Source organism: Salvelinus alpinus, chromosome 31 (assembly GCF_045679555.1).
Source record: "Salvelinus alpinus chromosome 31, SLU_Salpinus.1, whole genome shotgun sequence".
In the NCBI taxonomy this organism is placed as follows: Eukaryota; Metazoa; Chordata; class Actinopteri; order Salmoniformes; family Salmonidae; genus Salvelinus; species Salvelinus alpinus.
In genome coordinates, this window is record NC_092116.1 from 401510 (window position 1) to 421698 (window position 20189).

General features: G+C 40.5%; 1 protein-coding gene across 1 annotated transcript in view; it reads left to right on the top strand.

Moving 5' to 3' along the window:
* The window catches only part of LOC139561875 (collagen alpha-1(XXV) chain-like), a 136609-nt gene that overhangs the window by 3083 nt on the left and 113337 nt on the right, over window positions 1-20189 (top strand). The window contains exons 3-5 of the mRNA XM_071379247.1: window positions 7721-7792; window positions 8411-8527; window positions 11936-11971. Of these exons, the coding sequence (XP_071235348.1) occupies window positions 7721-7792; window positions 8411-8527; window positions 11936-11971 (225 nt within the window). The remainder of the gene's footprint in view (window positions 1-7720; window positions 7793-8410; window positions 8528-11935; window positions 11972-20189) is intronic.

Genomic DNA, 20189 nt, shown 5'->3' on the forward strand with positions numbered 1-20189 from the left:
CTAAAGTCTACCAACCTTGCCAGCGGACATGCCAGCTAAGATAATTAGACAAGCTAGCTACTTGATTGATAGCATGAAATGGCTTATTTGTTGTTAGTTATGAGGGTGGGAGATTGGGAACCTATCTGGGCTAGCTAAAGCCAACTTCATCAAATTGCTAGGTGGTAGTAGTATTATAGAGAAAACATATATATTTTTACTTTCAACGTGGCACAGTCATAGGATGCCACCTTTCCAACAAGTCAGTTCATCAAATGTCTGCCCTGCTAGAGCTGCCCCTGCTAACTGTGCTGTTATTTTGAAGTGGAAATGTCTAGGAGCAACAACGGCTCAGCTGCGAAGTGGTAGGCCACACAAGCGCACAGAATGGGACTGCTGTCCCGGTTGCAACACACTCACTACCGAGTTCCAAACTGCCTCTGGAAGCAACGTCAGAACAAAAACTGTTCGCATAAGAACACTGTGCGCAATGCCAAGCGTCGGCTGGAGTGGTGTTTCCATCCTAGTGATCTTAGGTTTGTGTGTGGTTGCTCAGCAAATGGAAACCCATTTCATGAAGTTTCCAACAAACAGTTATTGTGCTGATGTTGCTTCCAGAGGCAGTTTGAAACTCGGTAGTGAGTGTTGCAACCGAGGACAAATAATGTTAACGCGCTTAAGCACTCGGCAGTCCCGTTCTGTGAGCTTGTGTGGCCTACCATATCCCGGCTGAGACGTTGTTGCTCCTAGACATTTCCACTTCACAATAACAGCACTTACAGTTGACCGGGCAGCTCTAGCAGGGCAGAAATTTGACGAACTAGCATCCTATGACGGTGCCACTTTGAAAGCCACTGAGCTCTTCAGTAAGGCCATTCTACTGCCAATGTTTGTCTATGGAGATTACATTGCTATGTGCTCAATTTCATACAACTGTCAGTAACAGGTATGGCTGAAATAGCCGAATCCACTCATTTGAATGGGTGGTCACATACTTTTGTATATGTAGTGTATGTATTTTTATAGTGTTTTGTAACTTTATAGTGTTTTGTTGCTGTAAATGAGAATTTATTCTCAGTCAACTCACCTGGTAAAAGGGGTCAGAGGGGTCAGGTCAGCTCATAACCACTTACAGTGCCTTGCAAAAGTATTCAGACCTTTTGGATTGTGTTACAAAGTGGGATTAAAATCGATTTAGTCAATAATCTACACAAAATACTCTGTAATGTCAAAGAGTAATACAAAAAATTAAATAACTAAAATGTAAGTATTCAGCTCCCCAAGTTAGAAACAACTTTGACAGCTGTGAGTCGTCTTCTGTAAATCTATAAGAGCTCAAGCTCTGCCAATTTGTTGGGGCTAGACAGCAATTTTAAAGTCTTGCTGTAAAGTGTACGCTGGGAGTCAGGAAGCAAGAACAGGGAGTGCAAATGTAATAATAAATAGAACATAGTACAAAACAAGAAACACGAAAAGCGTACAGACAAGAAACAGAATCAATAACACCTGGGGAAAGAACCAAAGGGCGTGACAGATATAGGGGAGGCAATCAGGAAGGTGATGGAGTCCAGGTGTGTCACATGAAGGGCAGGTGCACATAACGATGGTGGGAGGGACGGTCCCGAAGACCAGGAGCGGGCCGGTCGCTTCTGCTGAGGCGCGGGAACCTGTAGAGCCAGCTGAGGCGCGGAAGCCAGACGAGCCAACTGCGGCTTGAGAACCTGTCGAGCCAGCTGAGGCATGGAATCCTGACGAGCCAGCTAAGGCATCCCCGGTTGATTTGGCAGCGACACTTGGACCCGACGTCCCCAGACGTCCCCAACTCCCTGTTGCTTCCCTTTGGAGAGGCGTTATTCTGTAACGTGTACGCTTGGAGTCAGAAAGCAAGTACAGGAAGGGAATTTAATAAATAACGGAACATTGAACAAAACAAGAAACACGAAAAGCACACGGACATGAAACAGAAACAAAGTCAATAACGCCTAGGGAAAGAACCAAAGGGAGTGAGAGATATAGGGGGAGGCAATCAGGAAAGTGATGGAGTCCAGGTGAGTCTCATGAAGCGCAGGTGCGCATAACGATGGTGGCAGGTGTGCGTAATAATGAATAAACTGGCAACATCGAGTGCCGGAGAGGGGGAGCGGGAGTAGACGTGACACTTGCCATATATTTTCAAGCAGATTTACGTCAAAACTGTAACTTGGCCACACAGGAACATTCACTGTCTTCTTGGTAAGCAACTGCAGCATAGATTTGGCCTTGATTTGGCCTTGTAGGTTATTGTCCTGCTGAAAGGTTTTCCTCTAGGATTTTGACAGTGCTTAGAACCATCCCGTTTATTTTTATCCTGAAACACTCCTCAGTATTTGCTGATGTTAATCATACCTATACCATGATGGATACTGGGGAGTGTTTCAGGATCAAAATAAATGGGATGGTTCTAAGCACTGTAGAAATCCTACAGGAAAACCTTCTACAGTCTGTTTTACACCAGACACTGGGAAAGGAAATCACCTTTCAGCAGGAGAGTAACCTACAAAACAAAGCCAAATCTACACTGGAGTTGCTATTTGGATACCGGGGAATCAGTGACTCAGCCCCAGTAATAGGGTCAGTATATAGAGGCCTGCGTCTTGTGACCGTGGCATACGTGTAGGTATGCACAGTAGGACCAAGTCCATGCAAATGTTAGCAGTTAAACCTTGAAATCAGCCGTAGCCTTAACAGGAAGCCATTGTTGGGAGATTAGCAATGGAGTAGTATGATCGATTTTTGGGGTTCTAGTCAAGATTTTTGCAGCCGTATTTAGCACTAACTGAAGTTTATTTAGTGCTTTATCTGGGCAGCCGGAGAGTACAGCATTGCAGTAGTCTAATCTTGAAGTGACAAAAGCATGGATGAACTTTTCTGCATAATTTTTTGACAAAAAGTTTCCGATTTTTGCAATGTTATGAAGATAGAAAAAAGCTTCCGTTGAAATATTCTTGATATGTTCGTCAAAAGAGAGATAAGTGTCCATAGTAATGCCGAGGTCCTTCACAGTTTTATTCGAGATTACTTTACAACCATCAAGATTAATTGTCAGATCAAACAGCAGATATCTTTGTTTCTTGAGACCTAGAACTAGCATCTCTATTTTGTCCAAGTTTAAAAGTAAAACATTTGCCGGCATCCACTTCCTTATGTCTGAAACACAGGCTTCCAGGGTAGGCAATTTTGGGGCTTCACCATGTTTCATAGAAATGTACAGTGTGTTGTCCGCATAGCAGTGAAAGTTGACATTGTGTTTCTGAATGACATCACAAAAAAGTAGAATATTTAGTGAAAACAATAGTGGTCCTAAAATGGAACCTTGAGGAACACCAAAAAGTACCATTGTTTTGTCAGAGGACAAACCATCCACAGAGATGAACTGATATCTTTCCAACAGATACAATCTAAACCAGAAAATAACCTGCCCGTGTAGATCAGTTAGGATTTCCAATCTCTCCAAAAGAATGTGGGGATCAATGGTGTCAAAAGTGGCACTAAGGTCTAGGAGCATAAGGACAGATGCAGAGCCTTGGTCTGATGCTATTAAAAGGTAATTTATCAACTTCACGAGTGCAGTCTCAGTACTATGATGGGGTCTAAAACCATACTGGAGCGTTTCATATTCATTATTTGTCTTCAGGAAGGTAGTGAGTTGCTCCGCAACAGCTATTTTGTTTTAAATTGAGAGGAATGGGAGATTCGATATAGGCCGATTAGTTAAAAAAAAAAAACGGGTCAAGATTTGGCTTTTTCAGGAGAGGCTTTATTACTTTCACTTTTAGTGAGTTTGGTACACATCCGGAGGATAGGGAGATGTTTATTATGTTCAACATAGGAGGGCCAAGCACAGGAAGGAGTTTTTTCAGTAGTTTAGTTGGAATAGGATCCAGTAGACAGCTGGAAGATGTTGAGGCTATTTTCGGGAATGTGTCAAGAGATACAGGATTGAAAAACTTGAGTGTCTCCGTTAATCCTAAATCCAGGCAGTGTGCAGACTCAGGACAACTGAGTTTTGGATAAATAATTTGTGGTAATTTGCTTTCTAATGATCATGTTCTTTTCGGCGAAGAAGTTAATGAAGGCCATCCTCATTTGGGGAATGCTGCTTTTTAGTTAGCTTTGCGACAATATAAAAAATACATTTAGGTTTGTTTTTCTTCTCCTCAATCAGGTTGAAAGAGTAGGCTGATCTAGCAGCAGTGAGGGCACTTCGATACTGCACGGTCCTGTCTTTCCAAGCTAGTTGGAAGACTTTCAGGTTGGTGGAAGGCCATTTCCGTTCCAATATGCTTTAGGGCTCTGGTATTTTCTGTATACCAGGGAGCTAATTTCTTGAGACGAATGTTTTTTGCGACTGCATCTAGGGTATTATGCAAGGTTACACTGAGGTCCTGATTTTTGAACTCAGACGCCCTTGGTTGTGAGTGTGGACTCTTTGGTTTGTCCGAGAATTTATAGCATGGCTTTTGAGAATCCTAGGTTGGGGTCTGAGCAGATTATTTGTTCCTATTTCAAACATAATAAAATGGTGGTCCGATTGTCCAGGATTATGAGAAAAAACATTCTGATCCACAATATTTATTCCATGGGACCAAACTAGATCCAGAGTATGACCGTGGCAATGCGTAGGTCCGGAGACATGTTTGTTCAAAAGCCACTGAGTTGATGATGCCTCCGAAAGCCTTTTCGAGTGGTCTGTGGACTTTTCCATGTGAATATTGAAGTCACCAGAAATGTTAATACTATCTGCCATGACTACGAGGTCTGATAGGAATTCAGGGAAATCAGTGAGGAACTCTGTATAAGTAAAAGTGTATAAGTGTAAACAGTATCTATAAAAAGTGATTGATTAGGCTGCATTGATTTCATGACTAGATGCTCAAAAGACAAAAATGCTGTCATTTCTTTCGTTAATTGAAATTTGCTGTCGTAAATCTTATCAACACCTCCACCTTTATGGGATGCGCAAGGGATATGGTCACTAGTCTAACCAAGAGGAGAGGCCTCATTTAACACAGTACATTTCCAGTCAGGCCAATTACATCAAGGTTATAATCAGTGATTAGTTCATTGAATATGACTGCCTTGGAAGTAGAGGGATCTAACATTAAGTAGTCCTATTTTGAGATGTGAGATATTATGAAAGTCTCTTTCAATAATGACAGGAATGGAGGAGGAATTTATTCCAGTGAGATTGCTAAAGCGAACACCGCAATGTTTAGTTTTGCCTGACCTAGATCGAAGCACAGACATGGTCTGAATAGGGAAAGCTGAGCTGACTACACTGACTGTCCTAGTGGCAGACGCCTCTAAACTGGCAGGCTGGCTAACAGCCTGCTGTCTGCACCCATCTCATTGTGGAGCTAATTCTCTCCATATCAGTCATTTTGCTTACTACAACTGCAATCATCCTGCTGTAGGCAAATACATGGTAATGTTACTCTACCAAATATTCAACATCCTATTCAGAGAGAAATACAAAAAGTGATTAGCAAATGGTTGGGAATATCAGTCAACCACCAATGTCATTACCATTGTCACCCATATCCATGAATGCAGCCACAGTACAATGTGGCGAGTGCACTGTCCCACATCTAATGTGAGTGGATTTGATGCATTGAAGAAAATTGCAGTTTTTGGCTGACTCTGAAGTCAGATGATAATTTATTTTCCCACAACAAGGAGACTTGGCTTGAACACACAGACAGTGTCAGTGAGCTTGACAGTGCTAGACTCTGGCCAAGTCAGCAGTGTATAATGAGAGCTTACACAGACCTCTGGCATCTCATTAAAGGTGGGGGATCAATGCTAAGTCCCACTGTCTCCCGGCAAATGTATCGAATCATTCATGATTCTAACATACTCTAGCCCAAGGTGGCAGCACAAGTGAAGCATGTCATATCTTCATTGTTCACTTTTCAAGATTGTATCAGAGCTTTTACGAAGCAAAGCAATTTGGTTTGAATATTCTATTGAATTTCCACAGAAAGTATTTTTTCCCCTTCGATACAAACACTCTTAACAATTTAATGTTTTGCTTTGCTGGCATTCTCAACCTATGTCTAGGTGTGTTACTGATCCAACAGATAAAGAGAAACAAGCCATATTGAACCCTTTGCGTACATTTGGAATCAAGTGATTATATAGGTTACATTTGGATTCCATGATATGGTAAATACAAATAAAATATGGTATAATTAAAATAGGTACGATATGGTAAAATACAAAAGATTTGGTTTGAAAAAAGACCTGGACTTTGTTCATTGACAAATCATTTTGTGTGGCAATTGCATTGACAGGTGTTTGGCACACTTTAAAGACAATCATTAAAGTGAATTGCTTCAAAATAACATTTTATGTTGTTGGCATGTAGTACAATTCCTTACAGTGTAATTAAAATATCCTCAAACTGGTTTTCAGTGTCTTACAGAGATAAATGAAACATTTAAGTCCATTATTACATTTTTTTTAAATATTGGGGAGACAAAACAATTAAAGCCATTCACTTTTTCATGGCCTGTTGAAGTCAATGAAATGTGGAACAGATAGCTTGACTACTCCGCTGTTATGGATGTTTTCATAACTTTGATTGTGTTGTGTCTGGAGCTCTCTATGTTTTGTCTGTGTTGAGCAATCCTGTGCTGTATGTCCTTTTAGGGATTGCTTGGTCTCCCTACACTGGCTGCTTTGCACAGCAATCAGATCCTGACTGTCAAGGTTTGTTGGTGTGGCCTAGCTGCTCAGTCTGACCCCTGGTTGACACACACTGAGAATGAATGCATCACTGTCGAGCCTTTACTGCTGGCCCGAATGACAGACCAGGGCCAGGCACAGTAGTTAATCAGGGCCATAATCGTCCACTCAGTGCCACAAAGTCTTTTACCCGAGGGGTTGCTTTTTCATGCAAAATGCCAGGGCCCTGTTGAAATCCAAGGTAGCTTTTTATAACCCAGTAATGTGTAGTTGATTACGACCAGAATTGTAATTTTTCGAACCATGACATGGTCTGGCTAATGTCCATTGATGCTGAATGAATGGAAGGAACTTAGCAAGGAACATTAAACAATAAACCAAAGTGGCAAAATGTTTTTAAATCCCATAACCATGGTTCACTGCAAATCTCTAAATACAAGTTATAATTTTCAGTGGGCTATTTAGTGCTAAATCTACTGTATATCCTGAACTGTATGATTTCCATATTTCAATCACACAAGTTCAACTCCAATATATTTAGGTATTTCTAGTAATGGATCATTTGAGATAATACCAATGGACAGCGCCAGAGATACTTGCCCAACTTAAAAAACACAGTGTAAAAAATTGACCTTCAGAAGGTCAACCATGCATCTCTCTGTGTGTGCACCTCCGGGGGTCTGGCTTGGCACTGAGCACTACTGTGATGATGTCAGTGCCTCCACAGAGGAGAAGTCCCCATTTTTCCAGGATCTGCGAACCCAGCATCCCTAAGGTGGTAATTATGTGCTCTGGCTCCAAAATTAAGTCCAGACTTCCAAAGCCACTGTGGTGGAAAAGTGTGGATTTCTCCCCATTTATGAAGGTGCTTAGTTGGGTCTTGTGACGCAACGTCTAATCAAATCTATTTTTTGCCCTTTGACTCCTTCCTCTTTTTCTTCTGGGACCTCATCCTCCTCCAACCTCACTTACCTCTGAACTTCAACTTCTTGACCTCACACACCTGCTCGCTCAGATGGTCTTCCCTAAGATCAATCATGGCTTTCTTTCTGCTGACCAGCAGCTCATAAAGCGGCGGCTTATTAAGGTAGTGGCTGTCCTTGCTCGTCTTTATCGTTCCTCCGAAGGGGTTTATCACCTGACAACTTCTCCTTGTTCATTCCTCAGTTTGCATGCCATCCTTTAGTTGGACCTATCAGAAACACGCTGCTGCCCATTCTGTCATCTTAGAGGAAATTCTAGAAGCATACATTTAGTAATGATCTTCATACATTGTCACTTGTAACTAAAGAATGAATTTGCAGAATGTTTTAGATTCATCTTAATGAAAATCTGACACTTACTATTGATGTTTGTCAAAGCTTAGTGTAGACAAATTTGTTAATTAAACTGGGAAATTATATTTGGGAATACTCCAAGTAGCAATTATTTTAAACAACATTTCAGATATAGACCAGTTAGAAAATGTTACTAAATTAATTAATTAATTTCTAAACTCCTACTCCAGTGTTATTAACTTAACATCTGAGACACTAAAGTAAGAGTTGTAAACTTCCCTTCATGTTCCCTATGAAGGTTTTCCATGCCCAATGGATTACTAATTTCACTATTAGTTCTAATGATTGCTCTACTAATGTCTTCATTATTTATCTAAAAGTTTGAAGCCATTTAATATAATGATTTGACTTGTTGCATTGCTCTACAGGGAGATCAGGGTTCGGCAGGTCCACCAGGGCCTCCTGGACCCCCAGGTCCCCCTGGCCCCCGAGGGCCACCAGGGGACACAGGCAAGGATGGGCCCCGGGGAGTGCCAGGTCTGCCGGTGAGTACAGTATTGTATGTTTGTATGGGTACAGTACAGTCCTTGGCCTGGGAAATGGCACAAAGGGGAAACCCCTTTAATGAATGTAACACAAACGAAATTGCTTCTGATTGCCCGTATATCAGAGGAAAGTGGAAGATGCATTTTTAAAACAAAATTATGAATGCAAAACAATAAGCCGTCTTTTTATTAACAACTTCATGTTTCTAAACGGGCTTTCTACAGTCACTGACATGTTTTATTCAATGGGCATCGCACATAATGAGTACAAATCTTTCACAGAACCTGGACAAAAAATTATCCAATATAAATGTTGATTGTTTTGCTGCTCCAAAAGTTGATATTTTAATAAAACATTGGTGATAGGCTACTGATTAGGCTACTGTGCTCTTCCGCTGGCAAAAGCGATGCCATAACCACTTGCCTTGCCACTAAGATCAGCTTTTGGTTGGTCTTAAATATGAAATTGACATGTAAAGGGATAGTTCACCAAAATTACAGACTTACATTTTGTTTTCCTTACCCTGTAAGCAGTCTATGGTCAAGGTATGACAGTAATCCATGCTTTGGTTTAGTTTCCCTGGCACTGTTTCCAAATAATAATATTTTAGCATTTGTTGCACAAATCCCATTCAAGTCATGTGACCGAAATTAGCATTTTTCACGCGCTGCCGCATAATTCTGTAGCACGTCATTTAATTCTCAGCCATATTTTCTGTTACTGCAAGTTATTGCTAGTTTGACCACCAGAGGGCATCTTTGAGAAGCATTTGATAGTATTCGGTACTGGCATTACTGGGAATTTAAAACCTTTTTTGTAATAACATAGTATATGGGATTGATTTTAAGAAATTTGGCTTAATTAATTTGATTAATATTATGGTGTTTCTATTCAGAGAAAAACAAAATACGAAACCCTTAGGGTTTCCATTAGGATGGATTGGAAAATATGGCGATGTACAACATGACGGTCGGGAGTAGGCTACAGGATTGGAGGATTCTAAATTGTTTGCCTTTAATAGACAACTTTTTTCCAATATTTCTGTAAATCAGGAATATTTATTCCCATAGTAATTCATTATGGATCCATAACTAAATCAACATCTGCATTTTTAAAGAGTATTTTTTATCATTATTTTATTATCGAAATGTGTTTATTTGTTTATTAGGCTACTGTGCAGTCTACAATACATACTGTAGTAAACATGGGAAAGTGCCTAATTCCTTACATAAAGGAGAGCAGGCCATGTCTGTACTACAGAATGCGGGGCACCCGGGAGACTGGGGTTCAAATCCTCATTGGGGAGGAAGAAGTAGGCTGTCCTTGTAAATAGGAATGTGTTCTTAACTGATTCCATATGTGTTATTTCATAGTTGTGATGTTTTCAATATTATTCTACAATGTAGAAAATAGTAAAATATAGAAAAATCCTCGAATGAGTAGCTGTGTCCAAACCTTTGACTGGTACTTGCTTAATTAATTTGATTAATATTATGGTGTTTCTATTCCATGAAAAACAAAAAAACCTTCCAAAATAAAACATGCCAGTGTTTCTTGACCGCATCTCCCACTTTTCGCTAGTTCAAAGTATATATAGTTGTGAACATTACAGATAGTTTTTTAGCTATAGTGGATATTTTTTTGTAGCAGTTCATCTCATGTTTTCCCCAATGCCAAATTAAGAACTTTATCCACACATTGGATGAATAGCCTCTTTTTAGAAACCTATTGCGCATCTCGGCTGCTTTTTATAGATAGTACTGAAAATGAGGGGGGGGGGGTTCACACCTAGCTCGGCTATTAGACAATTCTTTAGTAAAGGTTGAATAGTCTATTGTTCAGCTAATAGCCCATCCTGCTATGCTGGTGAAAAACGAATAATCATACTTTTTCCCCTTTCCACGTTGAGGATCCTATTTGATAGTGTTTTTAGCCACAATCAGCTCCAACCCCAATTAATACATTTGGGCACAGTTGATAGCGTGCTGGACTTCGGGCTAGAATGTTGAGGGTTCGAAACCTGCTCCCTGCTTGCTACAATGAATGAGTTTGATACACCTGGTATTGGATATGGCTGAACAAAACTTGCTAAATATCGATTTTCGTAAATTAGCTTTATGGCAAAAAAATATGCACAATCGTTTGTCTCTACATGAACTAACATATTCCTCTCAATTGTACATTTTTTGCTTGACTCATTATGACGTTATAACTACATACATTTGCTTCCCCGTAATGTTTTGTCAGCCATCTTTGCTGAAGTCACCAGGGACGGGTGGCCCGCGTCAAATTCGTCATTGGAACCACTCGATATGATTGGTCATATAAAAACCTTGGGACCCAAATGCATAATGGGTGCTCTAACTACCCCTTGTGGTGGTCTGGAGCAATGAAGGCGTGACGCTGGGTACCTCTAAGTCCCGCGGTGTAAGCTCGCAACTTTTAAAGGAGGATCCACTGTAATATCGGTCCCATGACTGGAATGAGATTTGCGCCACAAATGCCAATTCATTAACTAACTCCATAGATATGTACCATAAAACCTGATAAAGTACCATTTCAGATTGGCCTTTGGTTGGTCTATAGCGCCCCATAAAGATTAATGGTGAAGATACATTTTACCTGCATGTATGTTTTAGGTAATGGCTTCCCCTGTGTTGGGTCTACATGGCCAAAGCCATATGGCCTTTGTTTATTGCCTTTATGATCGCAACAATTATGAAAAACCATCAGAAATCGAGAAGTTGTGATATTTTTACATTCAGTGGTGTTTTAAATATAAAGTTATATTTTACACAAAAAAGTTATGTAAGTGTTACCTGAAGTCTACTGATTCCAATGATATATATACTATGATATTATATACTTCGTCACTTTTAAGAACTTTTACAAATGACAGAATATGTCTAAATAAAGATGTTTAGCTGTAGTGCCATTGCAGATTTAACCTATTACACTCTAGGGCACCAGTTTTCCACAATGGCCAACAACCAGCTACATAGGGCCGAATCGGACAGGTGTCGCATGGCCGTACCTACATAAAGCCCAGAACTGCACCAATACAGAGCTATTAATTTGAATCAATTGCTATTCACAGTAGAGTACACTAGATGCAAAAGGATGGATGGACACCTAATTCAGATGTGGATTGTTTATTTTTATCTAGAAACTGTATCATTGATAAACTGATGAATTTGCCTCTGTATTGAACACTAACATCGATCTGCATAACCCACATTTCAAATCCAAATCTTCATAACCAAATGTCTTATTAAAAAATATAAATAATTGAATATTCCAAATCCAATCCAATTATTTACCACCAACTGTAATTTCAAGTCATTGAAGTAGAACAAATCTCTCCATTTATCTGTGTTTTACTAATTGGGCATTTTATATTTATACAGGGAGATCCCGGGACCCCAGGAGAGCTAGGACTAATGGTAAGTAGGTCATTATGTTATGACATCCACTTCTTCCAATGCTGGTTTACCCAATACCTCAATACCTTGTGTTGTGCTTATTTAGAGTTAGCCTACATTGAACTGATTCTGTGAAATAGTTCCGGAGATGCAAAAAGTATTACTATTGCCACAGCGTTTTTGTGCCTAATTGTTAAATAATGATGTTGAGGTTATATTTAAGTTTCTGTTTCCAAAATAATAATATCAAATATTGCCATGTTGAGGATCTAGTTGACGGAGTAGCAGTGTTGATTCCTTCAGGAAATTATACCAAGACCACATGTTGCCCCTTGGGAAAATTATGCCTTTTCACGTTTTCTGTGCTAAAATGGTTTGCCAGTTAGATTCATATACCCAGCATTGTGGCGTATTTTAAGCTTATTTTAATAGACTTTTCTCTCTCACAATTTTTGTTTTGTTTAAGTACAAATGCAACCACTTAACTTCTTATGGCTGAGATCCCGTTAACGGGATCGATTTGACAACAGCCAGTGAAAGTGCAGGGCGCCAAATTCAAACAAAATAAATCTCATAATTCCTCAAACATACAAGTATTTTACACCATTTTAAAGATAAACTTGTTGTTAATCCCACCACAGTGTCCGATTTCAAAAAGGCTTTACGACGAAAGCACACCAAACGATTATGTTAGGTCAGTACCTTGTCACAGAAAAACACAGTCATTTTTCCAGCCAAAGAGAGGAGTCACAAAAAGCAGAAATAGAGATAAAATGAATCACTAACCTTTGATGATCTTCATCAGATGACACTCATAGGACTTCATGTTACACAATACATGTATGTTTTGTTCGATAAAGTTCATATTTATATCCAAAAATCTCAGTTTACATTGACGCGTTATGTTCAGTAATGTTTTGCTTCCAAAACATCCGGTGATTTTACAGAGAGCCACATCAATTTACAGAAATACTCATCATAAATGTTGATGAAAATACAAGTGTTATGCATGGAACTTTAGATAAACTTCTTCTTAATGCAACCGCTGTGTCAGATTTGAAAAAAGCTTTTCCGAAAAAGCACACCATGCAATAATCTGAGTACAGAGCTCAGACACAAAAACAAGCCATACAGATATCCGCCATGTTGTGGAGTCAGTAAAAGTCAGAAATAGCATTATAAATATTCACTTACCTTTGATGATCTTCATCAGAATGCACTCCCAGGAATCTCAGTTCCACAATAAATGTTTGTTTTGTTCGATAAAGTCCATAATTTATGTCCAAATGCCTCCTTTTTGTTCGCGCCTTGAGTTCACAAATCCAAATTCACGACGCGCAGGTCAGACAAAACGTCAAAAAATTCCATTACAGTTCATAGAAACATGTCAAACGATGTATAGAATCAATCTTTAGGATGTTTTTAACATAAATCTTCAATAATATTTCAACCGGAGAATTCCTTTGTCTTCAGAAATGCAATGGAACGCAGGTCGCTCTCACGGGAGCACGCATGATCAGTTCATGCCAGGCACGATCAGCTCATGCCAGGCACTTGACTCAAAGAGCTCTCATTCCCTCATTCTTCACAGTAGAAACATAAAACAAGGTTCTAAAGACTGTTGACATCTAGTGGAAGCCTTGGGAAGTGCAATATGACCCCATATACACTGTATATTTGATAGGCAATGAGTTGAAAACTACAAACCTCAGATTTCCCACTTCCTGGTTGTATTTTCTCTCAGGTTTTTGCCTGCCATATGAGTTATGTTATACTCACAGACATCATTGAAACAGTTTTAGAAACTTCAGAGTGTTTTCTATCCAAATATACTAATAATATGCAAATCTTAGCTTCTGGGACTGAGTAGCAGGCAGTTTACTCTGGGCACCTTATTCATCCAAGCTACTCAATACTGCCCCCAGCCATAAGAAGTTTTAAGGAAGCTGCATCTTATTTAGAACATCCATACTTGCATTCCAGTTTTACGAGAATTTAAATAACTGATTTTGTTGATCCATGGTGAATGTCTACAGCATTTTTATGAAACCCTGTTAAAATATATATATATATTTTCACACATGAAACTCATTATAGAGGCAAACTGTTCAAATGAACAGCAATCGCATACTGCTTTTAGTGTTTAGCAAATAAGGCATTTAATGAAAGGTCCCTCATAAAAAATCAACCCAGCCTGTATTTTCTGATGACAAAGAAGTGTGGACAGAAAATGGGACTAACAAGCACACTGTGTGATTGGAATGTTCACAAGTTCATGAGGTGCCAGAGAAACAGAGTTCTCTCCAGTGATGTTCTCTCTGATTCCATCATCACTAGCTTTTTGTTGCAGTGGAAAGAAAGGGTAAGGCATTTGAGGGAGAAAAATATAGGGAGGGATGGGATGGTGCAATGGAGAAAAAGAAAGAAAGAGAGAGAGAGAGCGAGAAAGAGAGAGAGGAAGGAATGAAGAAATAAAGTGAGAAATAGAATGTGGGTACCAATTTATTATTTAACCCACCCTTTGCTGTATCTTTTGAGCTCAAATAATATTGGGTCATGCTTTCTATCAAATTGACACAGTGCTCGCTCTCTCTTTGCTTGAGTTTGCGTTGAGTTTGTTTCTACCTCTCCGGGATAAAATACGAAAGGGTTCTAACTAAAATATGACCCTCTATCCACCTCAGTATAGTACATTACTAACATCAAGGCGGTGACCCGTTCCTGTAGGTTCATGCTCTACAACATTCGCAGAGTACGACCCTGCCTCACACAGGAAGCGGCGCAGGTCCTAATCCAGGCACTTGTCATCTCCCGTCTGGATTACTGCAACTCGCTGTTGGCTGGGCTCCCTGCCTGTGCCATTAAACCCCTACAACTCATCCAGAACGCCGCAGCCCGTCTGGTGTTCAACCTTCCCAAGTTCTCTCACGTCACCCCGCTCCTCCGCTCTCTCCACTGGCTTCCAGTTGAAGCTCGCATCCGCTACAAGACCATGGTGCTTGCCTACGGAGGGAGGGGAACGGCACCTCCGTACCTTCAAGCTCTGATCAGGCCCTACACCCAAACAAGGGCACTGCGTTCATCCACCTCTGGCCTGCTCGCCTCCCTACCTCTGAGGAAGTACAGTTCCCGCTCAGCCCAGTCAAAACTGTTCGCTGCTCTGGCACCCCAATGGTGGAACAAACTCCCTCACGACGCCAGGTCAGCGGAGTCAATCACCACCTTCCGGAGACACCTGAAACCCCACCTCTTTAAGGAATACCTAGGATAGGATAAAGTAATCCTTCTAACCCCCCACCCCCCCCTTAAAAGAGTTAGATGCACTATTGTAAAGTGGTTGTTCCACTGGATATCATAAGGTGAATGCACCAATTTGTAAGTCGCTCTGGATAAGAGCGTCTGCTAAATGACTTAAATGTAAATGTAAAATTATGAATGCTTATATCACACATATAATGGATTATAGAAACGTTCTATAAGCATTCATGGCAGCTTATGGCTCTTTAATAAAACAGCCTTTCTGAATACATGAATGACTGAATGTGATCACAATGCGTTAGATAACACTTGCTATGAACCACTTTATCAAAAGGATGAATTAACTCCAATGTTCTGTGTCCTCTATGTTCCACGGGTCAGAGGTCCTCACTAACGTTTAGTCCCTACAATAAGTCAAAACAGCTGCCAACACATTTGTCAAAAGATGAACTATAAATCACTGTCAAAATGAGAGCACACTTACACAGTACTTTGAGTGAAAAAAAGATCCTGTGAGCTGTAATTCATGAGTCAAGGCCTAATGTTCCAGCAGTTTATTTGTTTGAACAGTGACACTTATGTACTTTTAGGACACATTTAATCATTTGGGAATCCCTCTGCCTTTAAAGCAGTGTGAGACGAGAATACACAATCTCCAATGGTCGTAATAGGATATGGAGATACTGCCAAAACACAATGGGGTATCGTTCTGCAGGTTGTCAGAGTTTCAGCCTCAGACAGTTGGCTTCTGTTTCCCCCGTCACTCTCTTGGTTCTCCCCAAACGTCTCACTGTGGAGATAAAAATCTAAAACCAAGAAATGTGAAGAGAACTCAAGTGGGGTGGAATATAGAGATGTCTTTGAAACCATGGGTGCAACTTTCACTGGGGACTCCCCCTCCCCCCCCCCCCCACACACATTCTGAAATCACATTTTTGTCCCCCCCAGTATTATAATTTGAATGTGATACAAAATGAGGCAACGGTGTGCTTTAAGACCACGAGGACACCTCCAAGCAGTCAGGTAGGTTGTTTGGAATGTTTATCTGACTGGATAAAAAATATATAATAACTTCTAAAACCCCACTTCTAAAACCAAAGTTTACTGTTTGAAACAGTACATCATGTTCTGGGTAACTGCATGTCTGGAAGGACAATGGAGCCATGCCACTATTCATGGTTCTCTAGGACAGCTTCCAGGGGCCAGTGCCTACTTGACACAGTTCAGCGTTTTGATGTAGATGCTATTGTTAAAAAGGCTAAAGTGAATTCCAAAGTGTCCAAAGCCATCCAGGACATATGGTGCTGGTTAGGAGGAATAGGCTTCCATGGAGTAGAAAGGAGGGGAAAAGGTAATATTTTCAGGAATCAATTTGAAATCATCAGTGCCACGAGGTCTCTCTAAGGAAAATGATGGGTTGTGTGTATTCCAAAGGTGGTTTGCAGCCACATGTTTGAATATATTTCAAAAGGCTGGAAACCCAGTGAGATATTGTACATGGTATTCCATGCGTAACTGAAACAGTCTCCCCACTTTTTCATGGAGTTATTGTCCATCATTTAATTAAATGCATTGCAGACCTGTGGGGTCACACTACATTAATACCATTTTGTAATGAAGATATACTTTTTTAATTTTGGTAGCCTTGATATTAAGTTTCCTTTCATCTGTAAATAGCAAAAGACACGCCTGAAGGACACAAAATTGAGTTGTCCTATGCCTCTTACGCCGGATATTTGGTAGAAATACTGTAGCTTTTTCTATAAAAAAATATATCTGGTGATTTGCTGAATCTAAGAACATTAGCTCTTTGACATTGAGCTGAAGCAGTGCACTGCCAACAAAATGCCTTTAAAGACAATTTCCCTGATGTTTGCATATAGCTTTCATGGTAAAGGCTACGGATGTCAGCCCAAGTGTTAATTGTCTTTACAAGTCAAGTGCAGTGGACTTGTCGACAATGCGCCTTTGATTTAATCCTGGCCACAGTTTCCCAGTGCTGTACTCTGACAAAGCTTTTCAACTTCTTCTACAGTTGGCAGAGGTTCTACTCTAGAGTGGGGGAATAAAGACAGTTCACTGGCAATGGAGTCAGTCATTTCCTGGTCATGAATTAATGCATGACCCAATCATTGTAGATTGTTTTGCTGACTGCATTCAGTAACTGAGATGGCTAGTTCAGGCTGTGTATTTGTGGATGGAAGCAAACTCACATAAGCACAATGGACATTTTTCTGGTAATTTCATTTACATATCTTATTTTTTTAGCCCTTTTTTCTCCCCAATTTCGTGGTATCCAATTGGTAGTAGTTACAGTCTTGTCTCATCGCTGCAACTCCCGTACAGACTCGGGAGAAGCGAATGTCACGCCCTGACCTTAGTTATCTATGTTTTCTTTATTATTTTGGTTAGGTCAGGGTGTGACAAGGGTGGGTATGCCTGTTTTGTATTGTCTAGGGTTTTTGTATGTCTAGGGGTGTTTGTAAGTCTAGGCATATGTATGTCTATGGTGGCCTGAATTGGTTCCCAATCAGAGGCACCTGTTTATCGTTATCTCTGATTGGAGATCATATTTAGGTTGCCATTTTCCCTTTTGGTTTGGTGGGTTCTATGTCTATGTGTAGTTGCCTGTTCAGCACTCTTTGTATAGCTTCACGGTTCGTTTTGTTGTTTTGTTAGTTTTGTTCAGTGTTCATTCTTAAAATAAAGAAGAATGTACGCTTATCACGCTGCACCTTGGTCTCCTCCCTACGACGGCCGTGACAGCGAAGGTCGAGAGCCATGCATCCTCCGAAACACAACCCAACCAAGCCGCACTGCTTCTTGACACAATGCACATCCAACCCGGAAGCCAGCCTCACCAATGTGTCGAAGGAAACACCGTACACCTGGCGACCTGGTCAGCGTGCACTGCGACCGGCCCGCCACAGGAGTCGCTAGTGTGCGATGAGACAAGGATATCCCTGCCGGCCAAACCCTCCCTAACCCGGACGACGCTGGGCCAATTGTGCGCCGCCCCATGGGCCTCACGGTTGCGGCCGGCTGCGACAGAGCCTGGGCTCGAACCCAGAATCTCTGGTGGCACAGCCTTAGAACACTGCGCCACCCGGGAGGCCCATTTTTCTGGTACTTTACTGAACATCTTTCCAAATAAGATATGTTATTAGATTGTCAACAATCTAAGCTGAAGACAAGGTAGAATTGCCCCGTCCACAAGTGGGCTCTTGATTTTCCTGGATAAACTTTTTTGGATAAACTCTCAGCTGCAGCTACTGTAGACCAATTAGATCTATAGCAAGAGGCCATGCTCTTACAAACACCTTAACCAAATACATTTAAACTCAGTTTTTCTGACATTTTATCCTAGTAAAAATTCCCTGTCTTAAGTCAGTTAGGATCACCAATTTATTTTATGAATGTGAAATGTCAGAATAATAGTAGAGAGAATTATTTATTTCAGCTTTTATTTCTTTCATCACATTTCCAGTGGGTCAGAAGTTTACATACTCTTAATTAGTATTTGGTAGCATTGCCTTTAAATTGTTTAACTTGGGTCTGCTTGAGGTCATTGTCCATTTGGAAGACCCATTTGCGACTTCCTGACTGATGTCTTGAGATGTTACTTTAATATATCCACATAATTGTCCTTCCTCATGATGCCATCTATTTCGTGAAGTGCACCAGTCCCTCTTGCAGCAAAGCACCCCCACAACATGATGCTGCCACCCCCGTGCTTCACAGTTGGGATGGTGTTCTTCGGCTTGCAAGCCTCCACCTTTTTCCTCCAAACAGAAGGATGGTCATTATGGCCAAACAGTTCTATTTTTGTTTCATCAGACCAGAGGACATTTCTCCAAAAAGTACGATATTTGTCCCCATATGCAGTTGCAAACCGTAGTCTGGCTTTTTTATGGGGGTTTTGGAGCAGTGGCTTCTTCCTTGCTGAGCGGCCTTTCTGGTTATGTCGATATAGGACTTTTTTTTACTGTAGCTGTGTCCTCCAGCATCTTCACAAGGTCTTTTCTGTTGTTCTGGGATTGATTCGCACTTTTCGCACCAAAGCGCGTTCATCTCTAGGAGACAGAACGCATCTTCCTGAGTGGTGTGATGGCTGCGTGGTCCCATGGTGTTTATACTTGTGTACTATTGTTTGTACAGATGAACGTGGTACCTTCAGGCGTTTGGAACTTGCTCCCAAGGATGAACCAGACTTGTGGAGGTCTACAATTTTCTTTCTAAGGTCTTGGCTGATTTCTTTTGATTTTCCCATGATGTCAAGCAAAGAGGCACTGAGTTTGAAGGTAGGCCTTGAAATATATCCACAGGTACACCTCCAATTGACTCAAATGATGTCAATTAGCCTATCAGAAGCTTCTAAAGCCATGATATCATTTTCTGGAATTTTCAAAGCTGTTTAAAGGCACAGTCAACTTAGTGTATGTAATCTTCTGACCCATTGGAATTGTGATACAGGGATTTATAAGTGAAATAATCTGTATGTAAACAATTCTTGGAAAAATTACTTGTCATGCACAAAGTAGATGTCCTACCCGACTTGCCAAAACTATAGTTTGTTAACAAAAAATTTGTGGAGTGGTTGAAAAACGAGTTTTAATGACTCCAACCTAAGTCTATGTAAACTTCTGCCTTCAACTGTACCTAGTGGGTAAAAAAAAGTTTACCCAAACGAGTGAGGATTGCTAACAAAGGCTTTTCCAGACTACTACATTATTTATTTTCGTGGTAGGTAGGGGGAAAGTTTTTCAGTAATTAAGGTTCTCTAATCACAGGAAAGCTGCTGCAACTGTAAGCAATTAACGTTTGACAACCTTTAGCCACAGGTATTTTTACAGGCCAGCCTCTTAAACATGCAAAAAAAAGCTTGACGTCTGTTGAATTTGGAATATAAATGTAATTATCTGTTTAACATAATTTTTTTTGAGAAGTAAGGCAAGCCAGTGTGAAACATAAGAACAAGAAG